The following is a 24,163-nucleotide window of genomic DNA, read 5'->3' as shown; positions in this document are numbered from 1 at the left end:
GCACAGAGTACGTCCTCTTCAGGAACACGAGTGCTGGGATGAGCATGGATTTGTCATATTTGAAATTCCCTTCAAAGAAAATAGTAAACATGCCTGTGTGTTTGGCTCCCTGCTGGCAGGGCTCTGCAGGAAAACTCAGTGTGGTATCCATGATGGTGAGAAAAGTTTGATAAAGAATTGAGCTGCTTGTCATGCTGTAGCACTGCTTCATAGATTCGGCAAGAATACTGGGACACAAACACGTTATTTTAAAATGCAATTTTACTGCAGAAACAAAAACCTCAAGGTGCAATGAGTCTGTCAATAAATCGTTAGTTAAATGCATTCTAAACACCACTGAAACTGTCATTTACAGGATTTCTGAAACTGAATCAATTCCACGTACTTCCCAAATCATTCAATATCATTTTACACTTCAGAATGCACAGTGATATAGGAACACAGTTCTGCCATTGTAGTTAACACTAGTATCTAATAATTACATTATTAAAATAGAACACATGTGAATTTAATTTGCATTACAATATATTATACAGAGACTTGTCACAGTCACTATAGATCTACTTGTGAGCTCCACTATACTGCCTTGTGCTGCAGAGACTGATAGAGCTGTGTTTGGACACCTTTTTAGTAAGGTAAGACTACACTCTTGTAAAAATCCAAACCATTTTAACTGCAAAGATGTGCTTCCTGAATATCTAAAGATCAGTCTTTTAAACTTGCTTTCAATAGAACTTGGTAAAGAAATCCATTTTAAGCAGCATTCCACATAAAACATTTCTTCAGGTGTCATTAAACTGCTTCCAGTGAAGAAAGTTATTTGGATACACCCCTCCTGAATCAAACGCTAGCACTCTCCAGCAAGCGAGAAATAATCTTATTGCTAACTTCATACAAAAAGCCCTTTCAGTACTACAAAAGGATACACCATTTAAAATCCAGAATTGCATTTGATTTCCCCCAAACTCTACAAAACTTGTATGGCTTGAGGTGACAACACATTGAAATAAATGTATTTTTAACTTGTATCAATCTTCCACAGTATATTGGTATTTGTACTGGCCCTCTTGTTAAGGTTTACGTAACATGTATCATATAAGTAAATGCTTCTGAGAGAAAGCAGCACTATTCTCTAGCTGAAACAGAAGGAACACACGAAGCATATCGTTACCCTGCAGCATTCATACAGGCACAACTCATACAGTGTAAGCAAGTTTCTTAATCAAATCTTTGCAAATAATTTCTGTTATCGCTCAATGCATTGTGCGTGCAGTACGGTGAAGCCACCATATTTAGTTTAGTTTTAAAACAAGTTATTTATAAAACCCCACTGCATTTTAAAAGTGTGTCTGCTGAATCAATGAGGTTGAGACACTTCGCTAGTTCATCCTCACAGTAGTTACTGAGTAAGGATTTTCTCCCAGGATTACCCTGGCCTCTCAAACAGTATTTAGAGGGAGAGAGCTCTACTCTAAAATCTGCGGCAAGTGTTTTAAATCATTTTTTGTCAAACGTGCAATTATTATTTTTGAAAGTGCATCCTTTATAATTGAGCACATAGATAAATATGTTTTACCGTACGTATGCAAACCAGAATCACAGCACAGGGATCGCAAGTAAGTTAGTATCTACAGCAAGTAAACTAAGTGAGAAGCGCTATGACACTGCCCAGTGATTTGAGTTCAAGTGCTTGTATTGTTCTCAATACCTGCTCCAGGGTCACTGGAGGTCACTGTCCTTGTCAGCAGCCCTTTCATTGTATGGCTCATGTTGCACTCGCTCCCCCTCCTCCGCATGTTCGCTCAGCACTATCTGGAGATGAGGGAGCTGCTCTGTGATTGGCTGGAAGACGTGGTGCTCACACTGAGCTGCGAGAATCCACTGTGACACGACTCAAGACTCGTCATCGACCCCCTAGAAGAGAACAGCAATGACGGGCATTAAAACAAAACAGCCTGCCCACTGCCCACTGAGATACAACTCTCTCGTTGAATGGCAGCCCTTTATACCAGGTTACAAGCCCCGCAACCCCACTGCATTCGCCCTTGTCACAGGGTGTAACAGACTGAAGGGCTCTGAGCCAGTGCCCTGCACGAGCAGCACTGTATGTTTCACTGCACAGAAGAACATGAAGCCGTGTATGAGCGCTACCTGAAGTCCTGGGACGCCAGCACCTCGGTGTAGTACATAACTTTGCACTTGTGAGAGGAGACCTGCAAGGTGGCGAGCACGTCGTCTACGCGGGGCAGCGCTGACGCTGTGCAGGACAGAGGCCCCTTCATCTTCCACTGCAGGATGTAGAAGCCAGGCCAGCGCGTGATGTGAGAGCCCTAGCAGGAACATGAGAGAAGTGGGGTTACAGCAATGCGGGCGTGATGCGAGAGAAGTGAGGTTACAGCAATGCGGGCGTGATGCGAAAGAAGTGGGGTTACAGCAATGCGGGCGTGATGCGAGAGAAGTGAGGTTACAGCAATGCGGGCGTGATGCGAGAGAAGTGGGGTTACAGCAATGCGGGCGTGATGCGAGAGAAGTGAGGTTACAGCAATGCGGGCGTGATGCGAGAGAAGTGGGGTTACAGCAATGCGGGCGTGATGCGAGAGAAGTGGGGTTACAGCAATGCGGGCGTGATGCGAGAGAAGTGGGGTTACAGCAATGCGGGCGTGATGCGAGAGAAGTGAGGTTACAGCAATGCGGGCGTGATGCGAGAGAAGTGAGGTTACAGCAATGCGGGCGTGATGCGAGAGAAGTGAGGTTACAGCAATGCGGGCGTGATGCGAGAGAACTGGGGTTACAGCAATGCGAGCGTGATGCGAGAGAAGTGAGGTTACAGCAATGCGGGCGTGATGCGAGAGAAGTGGGGTTACAGCAATGCGGGCGTGATGCGAGAGAAGTGAGGTTACAGCAATGCGGGCGTGATGCGAGAGAACTGGGGTTACAGCAATGCGAGCGTGATGCGAGAGAACTGGGGTTACAGCAATGCGAGCGTGATGCGAGAGAACTGGGGTTACAGCAATGCGAGCGTGATGCAATGCTGTCCCTCTCCCTAAACATGCACTCCTCACCTGAATGCTCTCCCCCTCCCTGCACGTAAGAGGGGACTCCACCATGCTGTAATCCGCCCCCAGCACCCAGCTCCTCTCGATCAGCTGTACGTTGTTTCCTCCGGGGGGCAGCACGGCCGGGTCCTTCCTCGTGGTTTGGGGCGAGAGCTTTGAGTGGAATATGTTAAACACCACGTCGCCTTTGAGGATGTCAAAGTCCCAGGTGATCACCGAGCAGCCTTCTAGAATTTCAAGAACAATCTTGAACCAGACAAGAGAAACAGTAGTCAGAATTATTCTAAATGGAATCTAAACATACAACATTATGACAACGGAATCTAAAATACACCATACTAGGACAACGAGTTAAAGCAGCCGTACCAAGGACCCTCCGTCCCTCACATGCTAAATGCAGCCAGGCTGAAGCCAACCATATTTATAAACATATATCATTTGGAATTATTTTATCGTTGTAGTGTTATTTTGTTCAGTATAGTTTACTCGGGTCTCTCTGTGCTAGTGCTGCACTACTGAGCTGTACCTGTGCTGGCTCTGTGCGCACAAAGAGTCTAAACTAAACTAACATTAAGAACAGAGGAGACCTCAGAGAAGTGAGCGGCGTTTGCAGAGTGAGAAACGAGAGGTTTGGGTCTCCTGATTACCTCGTGCGGCGCTCCTTTGAAGATGCTTGCAGACTGATAGATGGTCTCAGTCCAGAGTCTGATGTGATCCGGGCTCTCCAGCTCCTCCTCGGTCTGGTACAGAGACTTGGGCACCAGCCCTCCTTCCGGGACGTTACACTGTAAAGCAAAGAGCACCCGGCTGTTACAACATGGGCTTCTTTCTACAGAGTGCAACAACCCGCAATCTGTTGCTAGTTTCCAGTCACCAATGCAGACAGCTGCAACTGCCATGTGGAATACAACTAGGAAGAGGTACAGATGAAGAGGATCACGTACCGGCGCTGGTACACACTGCGAGCTGCAATGCATACTGTTTAATAAGCGTGCTTACCAGACACTGTCCTCCCAAGAAATCTGGAATAATCTCCTTGTCAATGTAGTCTACCAGCCCCCCTGCTCCCTGGTAGCAACTCCCGCTGTAGATGAGGAACTTCTGGCGGGTGTTGTCATTTATAAAGGGGCTGACCTAAAAAAATAAATTAAAAAAAAGAAGGAACACGTGACACTCGATCTGAACAAGTCCAGATTTAACTCCGAAAGGATTCTTATAGAACTAGAGGTTGTTTTCAAAGTAAATTTTGCACATATCTGTGTATTTTTTTTACATGTTTAGGGACCCGTTCATAGATGTTTATTGCGATTCTTTGTTTTGTCTGGCCCGGTGCTTTGATATTCTCTTTGTATGACAGGCGCTATATAAATGTGATTATCCATGCCCTTCTCAGCATGGCTCTGAGCGAGCGGTCAATGGCTGCATGCTCCACAGCTCTGCATTGCTGGATTGCTCACCAGGGTCCAGAGCACAGGGAAGACGCGCGGCGCTCGGACAATCAGGAGCCGGCCCAGGGTCTCGGGGTAATTGGCTTCAACGACTTCAATGATCCGCAGGAGAGCTTTCACCCCCGGCCTCCACAGGTGCCTCATGTTTAACCCTTCGAGGTCCACCAAGCAGGTCCAAGACCTAGAAAGTGTCCGCTGATCAACAAGCAATCACACGCACACACACACACAGATCTCCAAGAAATCACAACCCCCCCTACACACAACACACAGATAAACAAGCAATCCCAACCCCCCCTACACACACACAACACAGATAAACAAGCAATCACACACACACACACACACAGATAAACAAGCAATCACACGCACAGACACACAGATCTCCAAGAAATCACAACCCCCCTACACACACACAGATAAACAAGCAATCACACAGATCTCTAAGCAATTACAACCCCCCCTACACACACATAAACAAACAATCACACAGATCTCCAAGCAATCACAACCCCCCCTACACACACAACACAGATAAACAAGCAATCCCAACCCCCCCTACACACACACAGATAAACAAGCAATCACACAGATCTCTAAGCAATTACAACCCCCCCTACACACAACACAGATAAACAAGCAATCACACACACACACACAGATAAACAAGCAATCACAACCCCCCCATACACACACATAAACAAGCAATCACACACATAAACAAGCAATCACACAGATCTCCAAGCAATCCCAACCCCCTCTACACACAGATAAACAAGCAATCACACACACACACACACAGATAAACAAGAAATCACAACCCCCCTACACACACACACATAAACAAGCAATCACACGCACACACACACTGATCTCCAAGCAATCACAACCCCCCCTACACACACATACAGATAAACAAGCAATCACACAGATCTCTAAGCAATTACAACCCCCCTTACACACAACACACACAGATAAACAAGCAATCACACACACACACACACACAAACAAGCAATCACACAGATCTCCAAGCAATCACAACCCCCCCCCTACACACACACACACACACAGATAAACAAGCAATCACAAACACACTCACACAGACATAGATATAAACCATCAATCACGAATACACACATATACCATACACAAACAATCACACACACACACACGCACACACACACAGATATAAACATAAACACACACATGAATCTGACTAGTTTTCTGCACTCCTTTTAAAACTTTAAAGAACACTGTACTGTGTGTAAAGAAATACCAGCGATTAGTCTGAAAGCCAGGCAATGCCATTCACAATTCTCAAAGGTATTGTGTATTTGATACCATGCATTGTACTGTACAGGGTTCCCTGAACAAACAACACGTCTGGATTTGGTACGAACGTGATCGGTCGACCGAATATCTTCGTATTTTCCTCGCATCTTTTCTGTCCCTCTTCATTGATCGATAAAACCTAAAAAAACACAAAACACACAAAAAGAGTATTTTTCAATCTCACAAAACTAATAAAATTACAGAAAATAAACATTTCTTTATTTCAGAAAATAAATGCTGGTACACTTCATGTTCAGATGACAAGTTAACTACTGAAATGATATTCATCATGAAACAACTCCAACTGAATCAAATAAACAAATGAAGAGAACTCCTGTCGCGTTCGTTGTTAACCCTTTGTTATCCGGTGAAGCCACCACCACCCCCCCAGTATAGCCTGATGTTCCAGAGAGACTCTGCTAGCTTCCCACACTGCATTACTTATTCACTGATGGGTTTGTTGTAAACACGTACATGTCTCAGCAGCGCCTCTTCTCCCAAAGCTTTTACCAACCCTTTGGTGTCCATCTGTCCGAGGCGCAGGATGTACAGCGGGCGCCCATCCCGGTCGTGGAAGTGCCACCCTCCCCCGTAGTGCTCCTCCAGGAAGCTGGGCGGCCGCCACATCTCCAGGATATAGTCCACCTGGTACTGCTTGCGCCATGTGAGCGACTGGCACAGCATCTCGCGTGCCTTGTCCACGCTGAAGTCCCGGGCGCGCAGGAAGCGCAGGATGTGCTCATCTTTAGGGATCTGAGAGACACCAGGAGAACAAAATGAACATGGAACAAGACCCAAAACAAACCGAGGATCCCATTCAGAAACACGTGCACACACAGGAGCTGTGATTGAGGGCAATGTTCTCTCATGAACCGCTGCTAAAGGTACCTGATCATGCAAATAAATAAGAAATGATCACAATTCATGAAGCTAGATGGGGCTAGCTCCAGACAGACAGCGTGACGCGTTAACTAGAACACTTTACAATGATGTGGAGTAACAAGAACTGGAAGAAAAGACCCTTCAGATAATACAAGCACCCGGCAGAGCTGGCTTCTTACAAAACAACGTAGCCGTCTGTCTGCAATACAAAATAGAAGGAAAATAATGATAAAACAATGTAGCCGTCTGTCTGCAATACAAACTGGAATGAAAAGCATGTACTAGACTAGAGCAGCTTTCCTGCTTTCTGAGAATAATATAAAATGACTTCTCTGTCTGCTTCCTTCTTTAACTACAAAATGAAAGCCACCAGAAATCAATCCAAGATGCTCTGAGCACACACTGCAGTAGATCAACAGTAATCCAGTTCAGATTCCCCCTCACAGCAGCACCATGCAGGAAACACCACACTCTTCATCGTCAGACCTACTCCACACATTGTCTATTTATTGCCTTCCTTTAATCAAAACACCCTGATCTGTTAAAGCCAGCAGGCATTACATTTTACCTTTTCTGGTTTCCATTCACCAGCTTCTGACTACAGAAAAAGAGAATGGTTTTCATACAGTTAAGCCTCTATTACCAATAATATGTATACAGAAATATTAAGTGTGTGTATACTGTCTCTGAGCAGAGCCTATAATGTGATTGTGAAGAGTCTCTGAGCAGATCCTATAATGTGATTGCATTGAGTCTCTGAGCAGAGCCTATACTGTGATTGTGAAGAGTCTCTGAGCAGAGCCTATACTGTGATTGCATTGAGTCTCTGAGCAGATCCTATACTGTGATTGTGAAGAGTCTCTGAGCAGAGCCTATACTGTGATTGCATTGAGTCTCTGAGCAGATCCTATACTGTGATTGTGAAGAGTCTCTGAGCAGAGCCTATACTGTGATTGCATTGAGTCTCTGAGCAGAGCCTATAATGTGATTGTGAAGAGTCTCTGAGCAGATCCTATAATGTGATTGCATTGAGTCTCTGAGCAGAGCCTATACTGTGATTGAAGAGTCTCTGAGCAGAGCCTATACTGTGATTGTGAAGAGTCTCTGAGCAGAGCCTATACTGTGATTGCATTGAGTCTCTGAGCAGAGCCTATAATGTGATTATGAAGAGTCTCTGAGCAGAGCCTATACTGTGATTGCATTGAGTCTCTGAGCAGAGCCTATACTGTGATTGCATTGAGTCTCTGAGCAGAGCCTATACTGTGATTGTGAAGAGTCTCTGAGCAGATCCTATACTGTGATTGCATTGAGTCTCTGAGCAGAGCCTATACTGTGATTGCATTGAGTCTCTGAGCAGAGCCTATAATGTGATTGTGAAGAGTCTCTGAGCAGAGCCTATACTGTGATTGCATTGAGTCTCTGAGCAGAGCCTATACTGTGATTGCATTGAGTCTCTGAGCAGAGCCTATACTGTGATTGCATTGAGTCTCTGAGCAGAGCCTATACTGTGATTGCATTGAGTCTCTGAGCAGAGCCTATACTGTGATTGCATTGAGTCTCTGAGCAGAGCCTATACTGTGATTGTGAGTCTCTGAGCAGAGCCTATACTGTGATTGTGAGTCTCTGAGCAGAGCCTATACTGTGATTGCATTGAGTCTCTGAGCAGAGCCTATAATGTGATTGTGAAGAGTCTCTGAGCAGATCCTATACTGTGATTGCATTGAGTCTCTGAGCAGAGCCTATACTGTGATTGCATTGAGTCTCTGAGCAGAGCCTATACTGTGATTGCATTGAGTCTCTGAGCAGAGCCTATACTGTGATTGTGAAGAGTCTCTGAGCAGAGCCTATACTGTGATTGCATTGAGTCTCTGAGCAGAGCCTATACTGTGATTGCATTGAGTCTCTGAGCAGAGCCTATACTGTGATTGCATTGAGTCTCTGAGCAGAGCCTATACTGTGATTGTGAGTCTCTGAGCAGAGCCTGTACTGTGATTGCATTGAGTCTCTGAGCAGAGCCTATACTGTGATTGCATTGAGTCTCTGAGCAGAGCCTATACTGTGATTGCACTGAGTCTCTGAGCAGAGCCTATACTGTGATTGTGAGTCTCTGAGCAGAGCCTATACTGTGATTGTGAAGAGTCTCTGAGCAGAGCCTATACTGTGATTGCACTGAGTCTCTGAGCAGAGCCTATACTGTGATTGCACAGAGTCTCTGAGCAGAGCCTGTACTGTGATTGCATGGAGTCTCTGAGCAGAGCCTGTACTGTGATTGCATGGAGTCTCTGAGCAGAGCCTGTACTGTGATTGCATGGAGTCTCTGAGCAGAGCCTGTACTGTGATTGCATGGAGTCTCTGAGCAGAGCCTGTACTGTGATTGCATGGAGTCTCTGAGCAGAGCCTGTACTGTGATCGCACTGAGTCTCTGAGCAGAGCCTGTACTGTGATTGCATGGAGTCTCTGAGCAGAGCCTGTACTGTGATTGCATGGAGTCTCTGAGCAGAGCCTGTACTGTGATCGCACTGAGTCTCTGAGCAGAGCCTGTACTGTGATTGCATTGAGTCTCTGAGCAGATCCTATACTGTGATTGCACTGAGTCTCTGAGCAGAGCCTGTACTGTGATTGCATGGAGTCTCTGAGCAGAGCCTGTACTGTGATTGCATTGAGTCTCTGAGCAGAGCCTGTACTGTGATTGCATGGAGTCTCTGAGCAGAGCCTGTACTGTGATTGCATTGAGTCTCTGAGCAGAGCCTGTACTGTGATTGCATGGAGTCTCTGAGCAGAGCCTGTACTGTGATTGCATTGAGTCTCTGAGCAGAGCCTGTACTGTCTGCATGGAGTCTCTGAGCAGAGCCTGTACTGTGATTGCATGGAGTCTCTGAGCAGAGCCTGTACTGTGATTGCATGGAGTCTCTGAGCAGAGCCTGTACTGTGATTGCATGGAGTCTCTGAGCAGAGCCTGTACTGTGATTGCATGGAGTCTCTGAGCAGAGCCTGTACTGTGATTGCACTGAGTCTCTGAGCAGAGCCTGTACTGTGATTGCATGGAGTCTCTGAGCAGAGCCTGTACTGTGATTGCATGGAGTCTCTGAGCAGAGCCTGTACTGTGATTGCATGGAGTCTCTGAGCAGAGCCTGTACTGTGATTGCATGGAGTCTCTGAGCAGAGCCTGTACTGTGATCGCACTGAGTCTCTGAGCAGAGCCTGTACTGTCTCTGAGCAGTGCTTGTGGAAGCAGCCCGAGTAGCTCACCTTTCCTTTGTGTGTTTCCTGCAGCCAGCGTCTCAGCTGAATCAGACCACTCTCCTGCATCGGGGTCAGCTGGCCCAGGTACCGCTCAATGTAATCTGCATGCAACTTGTCTGCTGCAGGAAACAAAGACATCATCTTTAATACAGAACCCTGAGGGTAAAACTGAAACATTTAGAAAAAAAATTAAAAAATCGAATCAGTTAAATACAAGAACGCTGTATTTAAGTTCTCAAATAAACTTCTAAATAATGATGTTAACTGTGGCATTTCACCTTTCAATAACAGCATTACAAACTGTATCGACTTATTAGCTGCTTGTTGCAAATCACTCCGTTCCTGGTCCGTTTGGTATTAGTTTCACTTCTGTTGAATACACTGCCCTTTGAACTGGACTGTACACTTCAGTCAGTGTCACAAAGTTCAGATGGACTGGCACACTGAACAGAGAGGGAGGGACAGCGAGAGAAACAGAAAGAAACAACTGGCTGCATCAGCCCCCTTGGATCCTGTAGCTCTTACTGTACTGTATGTTAATTAGAAACTCCAGTGTCACTGAAGCCATGCCTCCTCAGCACAGCCCTGTACAAGTCCAGCCACACCATAACCCTTTTTATAAAAAAAGCAGCAGGTTTATAAAGCACAGGGTATCACTAGCAACGGACATTCATGTATTTATATATATTTTTATGAATCATGTATCCTAATATAAACTGAACGAATGCCTTCAATCCCAGCTTTGCTTTGAATTTCATATTCAGTCCACTAGAGGGCAGCATAACCAAAGAAGTTGAAAGGCTCCATTCTACCCACACCTTGGTAGTGCTGCGTACACACTGTGAGATTCATCACAGATCCGAGGTGTGCTGTGTACACACTGTGAGATTTATTACAGATCTGAGGTGTGCTGCTTACATTGTGAGATTCATCACAGAGCACTCACCATCGGGCGCGGTCAGCTCGGTGCTGCTGGGTTCCAGCTCCACCAGGGACTCTGGGAGAGAGGCGGGGTGGGGCAGGCTGGGTGGAGCCTGGATTCTCTCCTTCAGGGGGCGCCAGCGGGGAATCACAGCCACACCCTCCACTCTCAGCTCATTCAGATAATACTCGATCACTTCTTTACCCTACAGACAAGACACCAAGCCAAACAGCAGCTTATGAGAGGAGTGAAGTGACAGTGGAGATCCAGGCCTGTCAGCATGCTGTCCCCAACACGCTTCAGAAAGACAGAGCCCTGCATTAGCAGATTTACAATAATCACACTGCCCACGTCAACGACAGCCTGATCGCTCGCTGCCTGAGCTGACGGCTAATGCAATAATTACAACTGAGGAATAAGGTTGTATTTTTTTAACCAGGGTAATTACTGCAATGGCATGTCCTCTGAAGGGATCAGCAGGTTTTTCAAATGTTGTCATTCATACTCTGGTGATAAGAGCGCATCAAAGGAGCAAATTCAAAAAGGGTCTCTCTGACAGTGAGGAAGAGCGTCTGATTGCCCATGTTTCAAATGCAAATACTTTCAGATTGTGTGAAAGCTTCTGTTCATTCGGGATCATTTACCCGCTTGATGTTGGCAGTGTACTGTTTCATTGCAATCTTCTCCACAGTGTTCTCGAAGCCAAAGAAGGATTTGATATCCAAGGAGGCGGACTGCTCAAAACAGGTCCAGTCTTCGTTTTCAGGGTGAACCTGTGGGATGGTAAGAATAAACAGAACCTCACTGACTCGTTACCGGGGTGAAGCACATGTAGTAACTGAACCTCACTGACTCGTTACCGGGGTGAAGCACATGAAGTAACAGAACCTCACTGACTCGTTACCGGGATGAAGCGCATGAAGTAACAGAACCTCACTGACTCGTTACCGGGGTGAAGCGCATGAAGTAACAGAACCTCACTGACTCGTTACCGGGGTGAAGCGCATGAAGTAACAGAACCTCACTGACTCGTTACCGGGGTGAAGCGCATGAAGTAACAGAACCTCACTGACTCGCTACCGGGGTGAAGCGCATGAAGTAACAGAACCTCACTGACTCGTTACCGGGGTGAAGCGCATGAAGTAACAGAACCTCACTGACTCGTTACCGGGGTGAAGCGCATGAAGTAACAGAACCTCACTGACCCGTTACCGGGGTGAAGCGCATGAAGTAACAGAACCTCACTGACTCGTTACCGGGGTGAAGCGCATGAAGTAACAGAACCTCACTGACTCGTTACCGGGGTGAAGCGCATGAAGTAACAGAACCTCACTGACCCGTTACCGGGGTGAAGCGCATGAAGTAACAGAACCTCACTGACTCGTTACCGGAGTGAAGCGCATGAAGTAACAGAACCTCACTGACTCGTTACCGGGGTGAAGAGCATGAAGTAAGAGAACCTCACTGACTCGACACACTGCAGAATCGAGGCTGCACTCACACTGTAGATCAGAGGCTGCACTCACACTGCAGATCAGAAGCTGTACTCACACTGTAACTGCAGGTCTCGTTGACAGTGACTCTGTTGGAAAAGGTTTCATTGTGTGCTTCGATGAGCAGCGTCCGCTCCTTCCAGTTTAATGTGTTTTTCTGAATGAAGTAGACAAACTCCACGCCTGCGATCTGCAGACACAACAGAGAGGAAAGGTTACAGTTGCAGTGTGGAACCTGGCAGTGGGGAGCTCTCGACCTCACAGTCCTGCAAAGTCCTATGCATAATGACAAAGACAGCCAGGGCAGTGGTCAATGCTGGGGCAGTTTTCAAACACCCATGAATATTCAAATATTCTTTTACCTAGTTTGAAAAACTGCAGCACTGCATTACAGTACAGAAATAGCATAGTCTGTGAGATATGGGAGTTTCAGACAAATGGGCTTTTGAATCTGACGTGTGCTGCCCCAGAATGGTTAATGTAGTACAGAATCCGCGAGAGAAAGCAATTTCTCCTGGGAAAACAATGTGGGGCACACAGGAAGAGCCAACCCAGGTTTCGACATGCTTCCACTAACGGCTGTAAATGATTGTCCTGAATCTTCAAGACAAGATGTCTGTTCAGCTACCAAACCTGCACCCCAGACAAGCTCTCTGGGGGCCCAAATCAAGATCAGCAACTCAGCATAGCCGGGATTCAAGCAGCGAGCCCCTGGTGGGATCACTCACTCTGCCTGTGCAAGATTAATGCGTTTCCTGCTTTTAAGCACCAGTCAGCACTAACAGCACACAGCAAAGCAGAATGAATACAATCCTCACGGTAGGGCTGACAATGTGACAAAGCCTACAGACTTGAAAGAAAAAGAATTGGGGCATTTCTGCTGTCGTCAGCATGACATAACTAGCACAGAAGATTCACAAAAAATTAGCATAGTTCTTTTTTCCTTCTTTCTGCTATCAAAAAAAAAAAAAACTTGGCAACACATTTTACACTAATACTAATTTACTTAATTAAAGCGACTCATGAAAGGCCTTCAGATTATTTCAAGGGCCTGCGATGCTCACCTTTTTGAGGAGCCGAGGCGCGTCCACATTGAGTTTGCAGCTCCGTTCCAGAACGTGGAGAGATCCGTCCTCACTCCTGCTTTCACTGAGAATCTCGCTGCCCAGGAACACTGGGATCTGGGGGCAGGTCGGAAACCTCCTTTCATAGGCCTGGACAGAGTCAAAGAGAACGAGCGTAAGGACCACACGCTGCCACCCAGGACATCGCTCACACCCCGATTCGTGTACTGGACATGTTTTTAAACCTAAACCCTTCATTCTGTGAAACCAGGGGCTCAAATACACTTAGCTGCCATACAAAACAAGAGCCCCTTTTAACAGGCAGAGTAGTCATGGGATCATAAAGCGATCCTTATTAATCAGGGGTGGAGTCCATCTAGTGGTGGAAGTATGTCACTGAATTTCTTTTTTTTTTTTTCCAAATTTGTGTCAAATGTGTGTTTAAGAGTTATGGATAAAAAGTTAAAATGCAGGTAGTATTTATTTATTTATTTACTTATTTATTTATTAAGAATAAAGAATACAATTAATTAAATTATATTCATAACCTAAAAAATCTTATTTTTTCAACTTAGCTGTTAAAAGTTTTTTTTTGCTTTTTTTTTTAACATTGAAAAACTGAAGGTGTGACAAAACCAGACCCCAGCGTGCACTTCGTAGAAATCAGGATGCGTGGCAGAAGCTGCAGACCCGGCTACCCTCTGAAAACGGATTTGAAGGTGATAGGACTCTATCGATCATTATCACAGGCCCTCTTCTGGTACGCTGAACGCTAATCTGTCCAGGAAGGTGTTACGAGACGAGTCCATCACACACTCCACTCAAAGAAACATTAGGAAAGTATCAGCGAGCTTGCAAAATAAAAAAAAGGTAAAGAGCTATTTTAAAACCTTCTTGAAGTAGTGCGCTTTAATACTGCAGGACTGGTACAGGCTGAGGACGTGGTTTCAGGTTCCACCATCGCATTCATAACTATTTATTTCATATTTTTATTTAAAACAGCTTAAATCTGTGACTAATCCTGACTAATTTGTGTCCAGTTTTAAAGTGACTAGTCAAGTCCCCTGAGACAGAGCACACTTTTCAGGTTATCCTCGCCTAGTATTGTTTTGTGACAAGTCCGAGGTCAATTCTGTGTTGTCTGTGTACATACGCTGACTTTTCAAATACTATATTTACAGTAAAAACAAAACTAACAGCTCATGGCAATGCAGGCAAGGCAGAAAGAGCGAGTTGAGTAAAGCAAGCTTCCTCCCAGGCTGGATATTCCAGCCATGGCAGCGTTTGCAGAGACCCACCACTGGAAAGAAGCACCACTTGACTGAATCCATTTCAAGACATGGAGCACGACTGCCAGCTGAGACGCTGCTCACTGAATCCATTTCAAGACATGGAGCACGACTGCCAGCTGAGACGCTGCTCACTGAATTCATTTCAAGACATGGAGCACAACTGCCAGCTGAGACGCTGTTCACTGAATTCATTTTGTTTCTTTTGTATTATTATTTCCTAATGTAGAACTGTTGAGTGTTTTATATCTCTGAAGACAGACTCGGTGAGCGCAGAGAATAAAGTGCGCCACCTGCTGTTATTCATCATTAAATATTTATTTTCCAATAACCGAACCGTGCAAGTGTAATTCTCTGAATGAAATTAAATTCAACGTGTCAATCGCACACTGAAATCAAATGAAATCCATAGTGTCTTCAATGTGTCAACAGCACTCTGGAATCAGATGAAATCTATAGTCTCTTTTCTGTACAAAGGTCCACAAGTTCAGTCCCTGGGCTGAGCAGTGTGAGACAAGCAGCAGTCTAAACCTGCAGCATTATACCAGGGTGGAAGTCCCTATTTTTCCCAGAAAAATTACAACATAAATCATTTCCAGAAACCTGAAAGAGTGATCAGTGTCTGTGTTTGATTTGCCTGAGCAAGGAAGTCTCAACCTGGAGAAACAGCACCGGTACATCAAGCAATGCTCACAATGTAACCTGGAGAAACAGCACCTCCACATCAAGCAATGCTCACAATTTAACCTGGAGAAACAGCACCTCCACGTCAAGCAATGCTCACAATGTAACCTGGAGAAACAGCACCTCCACATCAAGCAATGCTCACAATGTAACCTGGAGAAACAGCACCTCCACATCAAGCAATGCTCACAATGTAACCTGGAGAAACAGCACCTCCACATCAAGCAATGCTCACAATGTAACCTGGAGAAACAGCACCTCCACGTCAAGCAATGCTCACAATGTAACCTGGAGAAACATCACCTCCACGTCAAGCAATGCTCACAATGTAACCTGGAGAAACAGCACCTCCACATCAAGCAATGCTCACAATGTAACCTGGAGAAACAGCACCTCCACACCAAGCAATGCTCACAATGTAACCTGGAGAAACAGCACCTCCGCGTCAAGCAATGCTCACAATGTAACCTGGAGAAACAGCACCTCCACGTCAAGCAATGCTCACAATGTAACCTGGAGAAACAGCACAGACACATCAAGCAATGCTCACAATGTAACCTGGAGAAACAGCACCTCCGCATCAAGCAATGCTCACAATGTAACCTGGAGAAACAGCACCTCCACATCAAGCAATGCTCACAATGTAACCTGGAGAAACAGCACCTCCACGTCAAGCAATGCTCACAATGTAACCTGGAGAAACAGCACCTCCACGTCAAGCAATGCTCACAATGTAACCTGGAGAAACATCATCTCCACGTCAAGCAATGCTCACAATGTAACCTGGAGAAACATCACCTCCACGTCAAGCAATGCTCACAATGTTTTGCTGCCATTTCGTCATTGCTGCAGCTACATACAGTCTCACCACAATGTTCTTCCATTAATATTCTCTCAAACAATGAATGCTAGCTTTGCATAAATAGAATAAAGAGACTTACCGCCATGACCATTTCAAAGGGGTACTTGTGAACCCGGACCGGTGACTGGTACTTCTGCACCATTTTCACTCTGCAATTTCAAAGCACTCAAACAATTAACAGGTAGACATTCTTAAACAGGACTCCCAAACAATATTATTAACACCCCCATAACAACCCTCCCACCAATAATAACAATAACAATAACAATACTAATAATACTATTAACACTCTCATAACAACCCTCCCACCAATAATAATAATAATATTAACAAAGGACTACCAATACTAGGTCTATTACTACTGATAACATTGACAACAACAGCTGCAAATACCCAGCACCCCTGCAAATACCCAGCAAACACCCAGCACCACTGCAAATACCCAGCACCACTGCAAATACCCAGCACCACTGCAAATACCCAGCAAACACCCAGCAGCACTGCAAATACCCAGCACCACTGCAAATACCCAGCAAACACTGCAAATACCCAGCACCACTGCAAATACCCAGCAAACACCCAGCACCACTGCAAATACCCAGCAAATACCCAGCACCACTGCAAATACCCAGCACCACTGCAAATACCCAGCACCACTGCAAATACCAACACCACTGCAAATACCCAGCACCACTGCAAATACCCAGCAAACACCCAGCACCACTGCAAATACCCAGCAAACACCCAGCAGCACTGCAAATACCCAGCACCACTGCAAATACCCAGCACCACTGCAAATACCCAGCAAACACCCAGCACCACTGCAAATACCCAGCAAACACCCAGCACCACTGCAAATACCCAGCACCACTGCAAATACCCAGCACCACTGCAAATACCCAGCACCACTGCAAATACCCAGCACCACTGCAAATACCCACTGCAAATACCCAACACCACTGCAAACACCCAGCACCACTGCAAATACCCAGCACCACTGCAAATACCCAACACCACTGCAAACACCCAGCACCACTGCAAATACCCAGCACCACTGCAAATACCCAACACCACTGCAAACACCCAGCACCACTGCAAATACCCAGCACCACTGCAAATACCCTGCACCACTGCAAATACCCTGCACCACTGCAAATACCAAAAGGCATGAAGTTTGGCTTGAATATGAATTATTTATCTGCACTGGTCTTGGGTCTGGTGCTTGTGTCACTCACCACGCCTGTGAAGGAGTTTCCAGCACACCTCTGCATCGGCCTCTCTTGTTGGAGAATGTCTGGATATCTTGAGTTTTCACAGCTGCTGATTCGCACTGTATTAGAGAAAGCCATTGTTAACCCTTAGTGGACAGAACCATCACCTGTCTGAGTTCTTCTCTTCACCACCACATAAACATCAAACTGCCAAAAAAACTATCACTGGACTATATTACTGAGCTATTTGTGGAAAATAATATAATCCTACCAATTTAGTTGTGTTCCATAATAAGAATAAATCAAACATATCTGTGTAGTAAAGCGAATGTACCAAGATGGTAAACCTTTCTCAGGGTCGGTGAGGGACAGTTCAATGATTAATGTAAACCCTTTGACATGAATGCACAGCTCTGAAGCTGCGCGGTGCCTCTGTCTCTCAACAGTGCTCAAGTCTTAAGCGCGGCGTGCGTGCAGCTGGGCATAGATCCAATGAGGGACTAGTGAGAGACAAGTATGAACCATAGTGCTGCACCCAGATAGGACTGGACCACGGCGCTCCAGTCTTCAATACAGACAGGACCAGACCACGGAGCTCCAGAGTCTTCAATACAGACAGGACCGGACCACGGAGCTCCAGAGTCTTCAATACAGACAGGACCGGACCACTGAGCTCCAGAGTCTTCAATACAGACCCGACCGGACCACGGCGCTCCAGAGTCTTCAATACAGACAGGACCAGACCAAGGTGCTCCAGTCTTCAATACAAACAGGACCGGACCACGGCGCTCCAGAGTCTTCAATACAGACAGGACCGGACCACGGTGCTCCAGAGTCTTCAATACAGACAGGATCGGACCACGGCGCTCCAGAGTCTTCAATACAGACCCGACCGGACCATGGCGCTCCGGGGTCTGCAATACAGACAGGACCGGACCACGGTGCTCCAGAGTCTTCAATACAGACAGGACAGGACCACGGCGCTCCAGAGTCTTCAATATAGACAGGACTGGACCACAGCGCTCCAGAGTCTTCAATACAGACAGGACCGGACCACGGCGCTCCAGAGTCTTCAATACAGACAGGACCAGACCACGGCGCTCCAGAGTCTTCAATACAGACAGGACCGGACCACGGCGCTCCAGAGTCTTCAATACAGACAGGACCGGACCACGGTGCTCCAGAGTCTTCAATACAGACAGGACCGGACCACGGCGCTCCAGAGTCTTCAATACAGACAGGACCGGACCACGGCGCTCCAGAGTCTTCAATACAGACAGGACCAGACCAAGGTGCTCCAGTCTTCAATACAAACAGGACCGGACCACGGCGCTCCAGAGTCTTCAATACAGACAGGACCGGACCACGGCGCTCCAGAGTCTTCAATACAGACCGGACCAGACCAAGGTGCTCCAGTCTTCAATACAAACAGGACCGGACCACGGCGCTCCAGAGTCTTCAATACAGACAGGACCGGACCATGGCGCTCCGGGGTCTTCAATACAGACTGGAACGCACACACGTTCACTATATATACACAGCAGGGAGAGAGGGGTGGAGTTTAACAAGGCTATACATTTAATTTAAGCGAAGCACCGTTCTTATTCATATGCCATTGTTAATATATAAACAATTGTTTCCCAGGCATACATTTGCAAATACACTGTTTTTAAAGTGTGTGTGTGTTAATTTTCTAAATCTCTTAGTACTTCGCTGGTACTGTCTGTTCTCTATATGAGATATACCGCATCCCCAGCTGCCCTGGCTAATATTTTCACAGGGCAACTAATAATAAACTCTGCCATTTTCTTACACGGATATAAATGCGTACTAAAGCTTACTTACCCTACAGCTCGCACGTCCAGTGACCTCGTTCTTATATATATATATATATATATATATATATATATATATATATATATATATATATATATATATATTCTTGAAAGATGATGCAGTTATTATTGCGTATTAATTCATTTACCAGACAATTACAGCAACGTCATTCTTTGTTGTTAATGATAAATCCGTTCTGTTTCATTTTCCTTTTATATATTGACATCACCTCTTGAATCCGGCTGCTAGTTTTAACACCCGTAACGAATATCGGCTCCAGTTCAAAAACATCAACTCTGTATGTTGCAAATACAATTAGAAAGCAAATAACATTGTAGTTAAAAACATGTTCTTACACTTCTTCATTCAACCGACACAATTCTTTAAAACAAACAAAAAAAAACCAGCCGAGTCCGGGCTGGCTGAGTGCTTTTCTCTCCGTGCCAGTTATTTTGAGAAAGCCAATCACTCTTCCTTGCACAACTCATCGTTCGCCTGTCATCATGGTACTCACTGTGATGTCATCTCAAAATTGGGCTTGCTGAAGCTCAGTTTTACACGCCCTCTATTGGCCACGTTCAGTGTACACAGTATTCAATAGTGAGCGAGAATAATATTTATAATATGTAATATTGTAAGAATACGTTCTCAATACTGAACCCAAATAAAATACAAAAGCAGTATTATACAGTAATAATAAATAAATATAGGGTGGGATGGCATATAAATGTTCTCTTTGTGTGTTTTTTTAACAGATTACACAATTGAGAGTTACAGCTCACATTGAAAACAGCGATGGCTCCAGTTTGTAACACGCACATGGAGAGTTATCATTACAGAACACTGGGGGCTTGTTCCACCATGTCTGTAGATGCAGATGTGTCCTGCCTGTCGTGGGATTGGGAGAGAGAGAGAGAGAGGAAACATAGAGGGTTTTGGTATTTCTTGAGGTAGACCTAAAGACTCTCTCCTCCTGATACTCTGCCTCTCTTATAGGGAGAGAGGGGAGAGAGGAGAGAGAACCCCCCTTCTTCTGTTTCTCTCTGTCTCCCCCCTCTCTTTCTACATAGGATCTCCATCCTCCTTCTGTCACTCTCTCTAACTCCGCCCTCTCCCTCCTCTCTCTTCGGACCCCGACGTACCGTACCAGACGCTCTGCCAATAGAGAGAGAGCGAGTGTGTGGGGGAGGGGAGAGAGAGAGAGAGAGAGAGAGATACAGACATACACACACACTGACACACAGTTTAGAGCACAGGGATTATCCTACAGAGATGACCATGAAGCGTTTGCTCGATGTGGGAGAGGAAAGCCTGGGCTCATGTGTCTGCCTCTGTTCTGTTTCTGTATGGCCAGGTGAAGCTGCCCTCATTCTCAAATTGGATGAAACAGGAAGAGGTGTGTGTAATGAGACCATCCTTATCCTCATCCTCATCATCATCCTGACCTTGATAGAGACCCTATGCAGCACTCTGCAGAGAGCTGGGTCTCTTATAAAGATCCTGTGCAGCACTCTGCAGATGGCTGGGTCTCTTATAAAGATCCTGTGCAGCACTCTGCAGATGGCTGAGTCTCTTGTAAAGACTCTATGCAGCGCTCTGCAGATGGCTGGGTCTCTTGTAAAGATCCTGTGCAGCACTCTGCAGATGGCTGGGTCTCTTATAAAGATCCTGTTCAGCACTCTGCAGATGGCTGGGTCTCTTATAAAGACCCTGTGCTGCGCTCTGCAGATGGCTGGGTCTCTTGTAAAGACTCTATGCAGCGCTCTGCAGATGGCTGGGTCTCTTATAAAGACTCTATGCAGCACTCTGCAGATGGCTGGGTCTCTTATAAAGACCCTGTGCCGCACTCTGCAGAGAGCTGTGTCTCTTGTAAAGATTATGTGCCGCACTCTGCAGATGGCTGGGTCTCTTATAAAGATCCTGTGCCGCACTCTGCAGAGGGCTGTGTCTCTTGTAAAGATTATGTGCCGCACTCTGCAGATGGCTGGGTCTCTTATAAAGACCCTGTGCCGCACTCTGCAGAGAGCTGTGTCTCTTGTAAAGATTATGTGCCGCACTCTGCAGAGAGCTGTGTCTCTTGTAAAGATTATGTGCCGCACTCTGCAGAGGGCTAGGTCTCCTGTAAAGATCCTGTGCAGCGCTCGCCCCCTGCACTGAAACATGCACAGTATCAGGAGGACAGTACTTTGCTGTTAATAAATGTGAACTACTGCTGCACTCAGTACACTCCAGTGGAGAATCAATGACCCATTGTTAATGAGATGGATCCTGTAGGAGTAGGACTCATGCATTTAGTATTTTGCTCACATTCTGCAAATTCCAGAAATTTCCAAGGCTGACCAGACTGCATTGAGGCAGCATGTTTCCAGTGTGAGGCGATGATGAGGATGATAGTGAGGATGATGCAGACAGTGGGTGATGGGTTAGGGTTAGGGGGAGGATGGTGATGGTGAGGATGATGCAGACAGTGGGTGATGGGTTAGGGTTAGGGGAGGATGGTGATGGTGAGGATGATGCAGACATGGGTTAGGGTTGGGTGATGGTGATGGTTATGCAGACAGTGGGTGATGGGTTAGGGTTAGGGGAGGATGGTGATGGTGAGGATGATGCAGACAGTGGGTAATGGGTTAGGGTTAGGGGGATGATGGTGAGGATGATGCAGACAGTGGGTGATGGGTTAGGGTTAGGGGGAGGATGGTGATGGTGAGGATGATGCAGACAGTGGGTGATGGGTTAGGGTTAGGGGAGGATGGTGATGGTGAGGATGATGCAGACAGTGGGTGATGGGTTAGGGTTAGGGGAGGATGGTGATGGTGAGGATGATGCAGACAGTGGGTGATGGGTTAGGGTTAGGGGGAGGATGGTGATGGTGAGGATGATGCAGACAGTGGGTGATGGGTTAGGGTTAGGGGGAGGATGGTGATGGTGAGGATGATGCAGACAGTGGGTGATGGGTTAGGGTTAGGGGGAGGATGGTGATGGTGAGGATGATGCAGACAGTGGGTGATGGGTTAGGGTTAGGGGGAGGATGGTGATGGTGAGGATGATGCAGACAGTGGGTGATGGGTTAGGGTTAGGGGGAGGATGGTGATGGTGAGGATGATGCAGACAGTGGGTGATGGGTTAGGGTTAGGGGGAGGATGGTGATGGTGAGGATGATGCAGACAGTGGGTGATGGGTTAGGGTTAGGGGAGGATGGTGATGGTGAGGATGATGCAGACAGTGGGTGATGGGTTAGGGTTAGGGGAGGATGGTGATGGTGAGGATGATGCAGACAGTGGGTGATGGGTTAGGGTTAGGGGGAGGATGGTGATGGTGAGGATGATGCAGACAGTGGTGTGGGTTAGGGTTAGGGGAGGATGGTATGGTGAGGTGATGCAGACAGTGGGTGATGGGAGGGTTAGGGGAAGGATGGTGATGGTGAGGATGATGCAGACAGTGCGTGATGGGTTAGGGTTAGGGGAGGATGGTGATGGTGAGGATGATGCAGACAGTGGGTGATGGGTTAGGGTTAGGGGAAGGATGGTGATGGTGAGGATGATGCAGACAGTGGGTGATGGGTTAGGGTTAGGGGAGGATGGTGATGGTGAGGATGATGCAGACAGTGGGTGATGGGTTAGGGTTAGGGGGAGGATGGTGATGGTGAGGATGATGCAGACAGTGGGTGATGGGTTAGGGTTAGGGGAGGATGGTGATGGTGAGGATGATGCAGACAGTGGGTGATGGGTTAGGGTTAGGGGGAGGATGGTGATGGTGAGGATGATGCAGACAGTGGGTGATGGGTTAGGGTTAGGGGAGGATGGTGATGGTGAGGATGATGCAGACAGTGGGTGATGGGTTAGGGTTAGGGGAGGATGGTGATGGTGAGGATGATGCAGACAGTGGGTGATGGGTTAGGGTTAGGGGGAGGATGGTGATGGTGAGGATGATGCAGACAGTGGGTGATGGGTTAGGGTTAGGGGAGGATGGTGATGGTGAGGATGATGCAGACAGTGGGTGATGGGTTAGGGTTAGGGGCAGGATGGTGATGGTGAGGATGATGCAGACAGTGGGTGATGGGTTAGGGTTAGGGGAGGATGGTGATGGTGAGGATGATGCAGACAGTGGGTGATGGGTTAGGGTTAGGGGAGGATGGTGATGGTGAGGATGATGCAGACAGTGGGTGATGGGTTAGGGTTAGGGGAGGATGGTGATGGTGAGGATGATGCAGACAGTGGGTGATGGGTTAGGGTTAGGGGGAGGATGGTGATGGTGAGGATGATGCAGACAGTGGGTGATGGGTTAGGGTTAGGGGGAGGATGGTGATGGTGAGGATGATGCAGACAGTGGGTGATGGGTTAGGGTTAGGGGAGGATGGTGATGGTGAGGATGATGCAGACAGTGGGTGATGGGTTAGGGTTAGGGGGAGGATGGTGATGGTGAGGATGATGCAGACAGTGGGTGATGGGTTAGGGTTAGGGGAGGATGGTGATGGTGAGGATGATGCAGACAGTGGGTGATGGGTTAGGGTTAGGGGGAGGATGGTGATGGTGAGGATGATGCAGACAGTGGGTGATGGGTTAGGGTTAGGGGGAGGATGGTGATGGTGAGGATGATGCAGACAGTGGGTGATGGGTTAGGGTTAGGGGGAGGATGGTGATGGTGAGGATGATGCAGACAGTGGGTGATGGGTTAGGGTTAGGGGGAGGATGGTGATGGTGAGGATGATGCAGACAGTGGGTGATGGGTTAGGGTTAGGGGGAGGATGGTGATGGTGAGGATGATGCAGACAGTGGGTGATGGGTTAGGGTTAGGGGGAGGATGGTGATGGTGAGGATGATGCAGACAGTGGGTGATGGGT

At 46.8% G+C, this 24,163-nt stretch overlaps 1 protein-coding gene across 9 annotated transcripts in view; it reads right to left on the bottom strand.

Moving 5' to 3' along the window:
* Positions 1 to 260: 260 nt before the first annotated feature.
* Positions 261 to 24,163, bottom strand: part of LOC121331213 (SEC14-like protein 5) — a 37,255-nt gene continuing 13,352 nt past the window's right edge. For 2 of the 9 annotated variants that reach the window (XM_041278449.1, XM_041278448.1), the window contains exons 2-17: positions 17,512 to 17,606; positions 16,356 to 16,425; positions 13,442 to 13,591; positions 12,436 to 12,567; positions 11,529 to 11,657; positions 10,909 to 11,089; positions 9,969 to 10,081; positions 7,288 to 7,317; positions 6,312 to 6,590; positions 5,906 to 5,976; positions 4,514 to 4,685; positions 4,056 to 4,190; positions 3,704 to 3,841; positions 3,063 to 3,302; positions 2,152 to 2,330; positions 262 to 1,914 (exon numbers count right to left, since the gene is read on the bottom strand). In XM_041278449.1, coding sequence (XP_041134383.1) covers positions 1,809 to 1,914; positions 2,152 to 2,330; positions 3,063 to 3,302; positions 3,704 to 3,841; positions 4,056 to 4,190; positions 4,514 to 4,685; positions 5,906 to 5,976; positions 6,312 to 6,590; positions 7,288 to 7,317; positions 9,969 to 10,081; positions 10,909 to 11,089; positions 11,529 to 11,657; positions 12,436 to 12,567; positions 13,442 to 13,591; positions 16,356 to 16,418 — 2,118 coding nt within the window. In that variant the 5' untranslated portion in view covers positions 16,419 to 16,425; positions 17,512 to 17,606 and the 3' untranslated portion in view covers positions 262 to 1,808. Of the gene's footprint in view, positions 1,915 to 2,151; positions 2,331 to 3,062; positions 3,303 to 3,703; positions 3,842 to 4,055; positions 4,191 to 4,513; positions 4,686 to 5,905; positions 5,977 to 6,311; positions 6,591 to 7,287; positions 7,318 to 9,968; positions 10,082 to 10,908; positions 11,090 to 11,528; positions 11,658 to 12,435; positions 12,568 to 13,441; positions 13,592 to 16,355; positions 16,426 to 17,511; positions 17,607 to 19,332; positions 19,407 to 19,471; positions 19,808 to 24,163 lie in introns of those variants that run through there. The other 7 variants (XM_041278450.1, XM_041278444.1, XM_041278446.1 and 4 more) reach the window with 7 other exon arrangements.

Source organism: Polyodon spathula, chromosome 18 (assembly GCF_017654505.1).
Source record: "Polyodon spathula isolate WHYD16114869_AA chromosome 18, ASM1765450v1, whole genome shotgun sequence".
In the NCBI taxonomy this organism is placed as follows: domain Eukaryota; kingdom Metazoa; phylum Chordata; class Actinopteri; order Acipenseriformes; family Polyodontidae; genus Polyodon; species Polyodon spathula.
The sequence above is the reverse complement of the archived record's forward strand: the minus strand, read 5'-3'. Positions and strand labels throughout refer to the sequence as shown.